Below are 6,388 nucleotides of genomic sequence, written 5' to 3' on the forward strand. Positions count from 1 at the left end.
CATAGGAAACAAAGTTCTGCTTTATCTTTAAGGCTGAGCTAGTACTTGCTAACCTGCTAACCAGAGCTCTAATATACCTCCTGCCTCCTCTTAAATCTAAATCTTGAGATTTTGCTCTCTTTCGGACCACAGGATCCAGGAGCTCTAGGCACATAGGCAGGAGTAATAAGAAGGCCAGCAGGACTTGCCAGAGGCAGACCCCAAGTCACTTGGCCCAGCTGTTCACTCTGTAGAATAACGAAAGTGAAGAGGAAGTGTAGGAGGGGGGAGTGTCATTTGATACTTGGCCACTCCATCCACTAGTAAATGTGACCCAGGGAAAGCCCTGGCACTTAGACCAGTCAGATGAGGGACACTCCTCACTGGATGAATGCTAGGATGGCCAGCCAGGAGCCTGGCCCAGGGAGAATGGGGCTCCTTATTTGAAGAACGAAGGGATTAGACCAGATGACCCTAAAGATCCTTTCTAGTTCCAGCATCTGTTATTCTGAACACATCCATCCTTTGTATTCCGTGTTTCCTTTTATTCCTCACTGTGCTACACAGAAGTTGCACGCAGCACAACCTCTTCTGAAGCTTGGGGAGTCAGGAGTTACTTGCTTCCAAAAATAAATTGTGTGCCAATAAATCTTTGCATGAAAGCAGGGTACAGGCCAAAACAGCTGAATCAGATTTTTAAAAAAGAGATTGGAAGCCATTTGAAATTATTTTTCTTGGTGCTTTACATTTTTTGCTGCTTTATTTCTTTGTATACTTTTCATATTTTCTATAATGACCATGTACTATTCGATCATTCGGGGGGAAAGTAAGTAAAGCAACTAATGGGAAAAAGTTCTCTTCTGAAGGTAGAAAGAGATATGTGTAGTTGAACAGCTACAGTGAGAGCACCTACAGTTGAGCACTAGATTTAGTACTGAGCTTCCTGGAAACCAGGGCACAAAAGGAAACTGGGTGGGGCATGAGATTGTTGTCAGATAGGGTAAGCATACACAATTTCATCCATAGGCTTAAGTGTTTTGGGGGCATAAATTCTAAGAGAAATACTTATATAAGGAATATTGAGAATCATAACAGAAAATGCCATCAGTTGCAACTTCATGGAAATTGTGCTAATGTTCTTTAAAAAGTGATATTTTATATAGATTCTCACTAGGAACTGAGGGTGTAATAATGGATCTCAACTCATGAAAGTATTTCTGTGGGTAGCTGAGCTAATGCAGCCCAGGTAAATTGCTTTGTGGTGATTTCACTTAGTAAAGGAAGAAAGCATAAATAACTCAGAAGATTGTAGATATAGCATATCTTTCTGAAATATCGGCTGCTTCAGCTAGATTTTTGGCAGGTTCTGGGTAGCAGTCAAGCCAAGGCTGAGCATTCTGATGCATGCCTGAGGCTCTGGTATTTGTGCTGTGATTGGAGGATGACCCATATACTTTTACCAGACGAGTAGCCATTCTTTCCATCTCCTATAATATAGGTTAGGGAACGTGGCTTGTTTCTGCTCCCAAATGGATGGTCTTCTCATTTTTGAATGGCTGCTTTAAGGGTAGAAGTGAGCAAGAAAGGGCAACAATTAATTATTAAACGATCAGTAGTGCTGGCTTGTTGATTGGAAACATGGTGAATTTCCCCTAGATGTAGTTAGCAGGCGCGCCTTTAGTAGTATAAATGGTGACTGTAGATTAGTTTGACCAAACATTTCCTCCTTTTATTAAAGAGGCACCAGCTCCACAGAAGTCTCCATACTACTTCAGAGCTGTACTGCGAGGATGAAACGAGATTTTGTATACAAAGTACTTACTTAGCACAATGTACAAAGGTGTATATAAAGTACTGGCATATCGTAATCGATCAGTAAATGGCAGCTTTTAATAATGACAATAATGAGATGAAGCAGTGTTCCACTGAGCCCTCAGGGTTGGGGCAGAAACACAGCCACTTTCCTTTCGTGACTGTCAGCATTTGTGACTTTTGTAATTATATTTCTGTGGCATTGATTTACTGCACAGGTATTCAGACTGAGTCCAGTACAACCCCCACTGCACATTGAATTGATGAAATAATATAGTTTACTAGGGATAAAAATGCTTTGGAAGAGCACCAAGCGATCCAATGAGGCTGTAATTTGGTGAATTTAGAAGACAACTGTAATGACGTTAGGCCTGAGAAGCTAAGTGGTTGAGTGGAGATTTGGGCCATATCTATATTATGCTTTCCTTTATTTTTTTCTTCATATGAATGCATTTTTGTTTTTAAGTGGGAGTGGTGTGGTGTTAGATAAGCTGGGATTCTATTTTTGTGTCCGGGTCTTTTTTTTTTCCCTTGTTTTAATTACCAGTCGCATGGATCGCCTGCACCTTTATTTTGTCTTTGTTAAGGTCCAGTGACCACAGTAGCAGACCGTGTTCTAGGTATAGCTGGTTCTGTGGTTTGTATGATAGTGAGAGGAACCTCTGTGTTTTCTGTGCTCACTCATGCTCTCTATATATTTATAAATAAATAAATTTAATATTTATTTGTGCTTTTGGTCACAACTGCATATAGGACTGGTTTTCAGGGAACCGTTTATAATGACAACTTTCTACTTCCCTTTTAGGGTCATAATTAACAGCTCAAAGCCTTTCATTGTATAGGTATAGAGTCGTTTCTATTATTTTTGGCTTAAAAAGAAATACTTTTTTCTTGCCTTTGGAGCTCGTCTACGTGTTTCTTCCCATTCGCCAAGCTTTCCTGCAGTTCATTCCTGTTTCAAATGAGGACTTGAGTGTGCCCTCTGGAGCTCTGTTCGCAGGGTGTCCCTCGTAAAGTTCTTATGGAAGGGAGCCATGAGCAAGCCACCTGTACTTCCGCGGAGCAGACTGTGCATTTTGACCAATGCTGTATGATTCAGTTCTTGGAGGTTCTTGACAATTAATCCAGTGCCTGACATCCATTTCATTAGAAAAAACTGTTCCCAGCCTGGAGTCCTTGATCTCTTAGGGCCCATTGGGGTGGTAAGTAAAGCTTTAGAGCCGGTCTCCAAAGCCTGCAATAACGGAGCCTGTTTGTTTTTGTTTGGAAGTTAAATAAGTCACTGGGGTAACAATGATTCTCTCCTTCCGGCTAGAAGCTCTGTTGCTTAAAATAAATGTGTTTCAGTTCATAGTTTTTCAAAAAATGAGGTTATAGTGGCCATGAGGTGGGAAATAATAAAGAGCCCTCGATGGTGACAAGGCCAGGAATTACTGTGTTCTGGGACAGTGTTGTTCATAATGTAGTCTGCAGAGCCCAAGGTGTCCTCAGTGGAGCCCTGGGCACTCGGCACCCTGGAACAGATGTACTTTTTATTCATTTTTATGTATGAGTTTTAATCTATGATAGCATTTGAACAAAAAGGTTGCAACTGCTAAAATAAAACAAAAACATAACTATCACAATGGCCTGTCCTGTATAAGCTATAATGTGGAATTCAAGTAGAAGTTTTACCTTCCTCTCTAAAAACCAAGGCAAATGATGTCTAGAGTCTTTTCTATCTTCCTTTTAGCTCCAGCTGAAGCTTTTCCTCATGTTCGGTGAAGGACCTCACTGCTTCTCCACTTAGTTCTATGAGAATTAGAGCTAGGAAGAGAGAGTGGATGAGTGTGTCAAATGTGTTTATCTATATTAGGTCCACATTATCTAGATTTATCTACCACAAGGTAGTAAACATTATTCATATCTAGATACATGCCTGATTTTCTTAACCCCTCGAGTCGTCTTGAAGCATATATTTTTTTTCCATTTTAGCTTCTAGAAGCATAGAGGAGCTAAACAACTCCACCGCTCTCCAAAGCCCCTCGATCAGAGAGACAAAGAGTGTGCATGTTGCCACCGTGTTCCCCAGTGGCGTTCCAAGGAGGATCCAGTCCTTATCTGTCAGTCTGGGACCGCTAAATGAGACAGAAAGTTTCCCTGAAGAGTCTGAAATTACCACGACTTCGGCACCAGTCCATTCACCCTCTGAGGCAGAATTGAGAACAAACAGTGGCGTAATCAAGAATCCAGGGAATAGGAATTTCATGGAGCCATCCTCAAAAAACGGATTTGGTCTTACATCTTCCGAGACCTCAGTGAGATTTTGGCAAAATGATTCCCCAAGTAAGTATTCAATTTTACTTGATCTATTACGGACATTTAAAAGTTGATGGATTTTCTGAAGGCATCACTTCAAGACCTTTGCAGTCTCTAAAAAAAAAGTGTTTCCTTAGATAACATCATCTCCTTTATCTAGTTTACCATATTATCACATTTTGATTTTCATCCTCATGAGAACATTGCGAAGTTTGTTGGACAGGCATCATTCCTCCTGCTTTTTTGTAGATGAGGAAACTAAGGCTCAGAGGCTTTAAGCAGAGTTGAGACCTCAGCCTTGGAGCCCTCACTGTTGATTGCAGCTTGCCACTCTGTGGCATCATCTTCTTACCTCTCTGTGGCATCATCTTCAAAGTGAGAGCTGGCCCGCTCTTTGAAACTAGCTTAAGTTATTTTATGTGCAGATCATCTTTAGAAACAACATGTGCATGTGTGTGTGTGTGTGTGTGTGTGTGTGTGTGTGTGTGTGTGTGTGTGTGTGTATTCCAAGATTCATGGTTTTAATGTACTCCCTATAGTTTATTTTTTATTTGTTATATTTCAAAATTACAATTATCTTTATTAATAATAGAACATTTTAGAAAAATGCTTCTGACTAAGCACTGTACTTAGGCACATCACATTTGTTGAACACTCCCTTGACCACTTTTGGGGAAGGAGAATAAAACACTCAAGCCTATCAGTTACTCTGCTGCTTTGCACAAGCTGTTTAAAAGTTCCCCTCGTCACCAATGTTTATTTTTAGTATTGATATCTTATTGACACTGAAGAGTTTTGAAATACTTACTTAGAATATGAAAATGTACGTCAGGTTACACATACAATAAATACTATACAAAGTCCTTGCAAGGAGCATCTTTCCCTGGAGAGGACTCACGTCTCAGTGTGGTGGGGTCTTTCATATCTATGTAATGGTATTTTTTTTCCCTGACATCTTACAGTTTCAGAAGGACCCCAGCTGGCCAGCAGCTCCGATGCAGAGAATGGACACCGCATGTCTCAGACTGGGACTATGTCTGGGTCAGTCCCGTCGGTCAGAGATGGAGCGAGCACTGCGCACTGGTTCTTGACTGATAGCAAGACATTCGCAGATGTGACAGGAACCGCCACTTCCTATCCTGAAGTTGTGAACTCTTCAGTTTTGACCCAGTTCTCAGCCTCTGCCCCACAGTCTAGAAGAAGTGACACCACACTGGGTGAAAGGAGTTACTCGGAGCCAGCCACCGAGTCTTTGTCCTCGTCTTCCTCAGAAAGCCTAGAGTCCTCAGCACCACTTGGCGAGCACTCGAGTGAGTTGTTGCTTCACAGAACTGGACCACGTGGAGGGCACAGGGGCTTACTGAGCTATGATCTTCTGTAAGGCCATGTGTTAATGAAATAGCTCTACAGTCTCCTCTAGTTTCATTATTCCCAGGTCATTCTTCTAGCAAGTCAATACAGATGTACCTGTATGTCACCAAAGTTTTTCTAGTACCTCTCCAAAGAGCTGCTGTTGCCACCTGCCCCTCCACACTCCCTATTGCTCACCCCACACCCCCATACCTACCTCAATCATATAGCTTCTGGGAGTTGAAAATATTACCTTCTGGGGAGTGGTTATTCATCCCAGGTCCAGGCATTCATCAAGAGAAACTCTCTTTTTTTAATTGCTTTATTGAGATATAATTCACATTCTATACAATTCTCCCATTTAAAATGTACAGTTCAGTGGTTTTCAGTATATTTACAAAGTTGTATAACCATCACTACTATCTAATTTCAGGACGTTTTCATCATCTCAAAACAGAAACCCAGTGCTCATCAGGGGTCACTGTCCACGCTCTCTTCCTCCCAGCCTCTGGCAACCACTAATTTACTTTCTGTCTCTATGGATTTGCCTATTCTAGACATTTTATATAAATGAAATTTTACGATACGTGCCTTTGGTGTTTTTCACTTGGCATAAAGTTTTCAAGGTTCATCCATGTTGTAGCCTATAATGATACTTCATTTATTTTATGACTGAATAATATTCCATTGTCTAGATACACTGCATTTTACCTATCTTTTTATCAATCAATAGATGTGTAGGTTCCTCCCCCCAAATCCCCCACCTTTTAGCTATTATGAATAATGCTGTTGTGAACATTCCAGTACAAATTTTTGTGTGGACATATGTTTTCAATTCTCTTGGATTGCTGGGTTAAATAGTAACTCTATTTTTAACCTTTTGAGGAACTGCTGAACATTTTCAAAAGTGGCTGTATCATTTTGTCTGCCCACCAGCATTGTACAAAGG

At 40.9% G+C, this 6,388-nt stretch overlaps 1 protein-coding gene across 1 annotated transcript in view; it reads left to right on the forward strand.

Moving 5' to 3' along the window:
• Positions 1 to 6,388, forward strand: part of HEG1 (heart development protein with EGF like domains 1) — a 57,871-nt gene that overhangs the window by 5,215 nt on the left and 46,268 nt on the right. The window contains exons 3-4 of the mRNA XM_023519948.1: positions 3,766 to 4,116; positions 5,052 to 5,399. Coding sequence (XP_023375716.1) covers positions 3,766 to 4,116; positions 5,052 to 5,399 — 699 coding nt within the window. The remainder of the gene's footprint in view (positions 1 to 3,765; positions 4,117 to 5,051; positions 5,400 to 6,388) is intronic.

This window comes from Pteropus vampyrus, unplaced genomic scaffold (genome assembly GCF_000151845.1).
Source record: "Pteropus vampyrus isolate Shadow unplaced genomic scaffold, Pvam_2.0 Scaffold1, whole genome shotgun sequence".
NCBI lineage: Eukaryota > Metazoa > Chordata > Mammalia > Chiroptera > Pteropodidae > Pteropus > Pteropus vampyrus.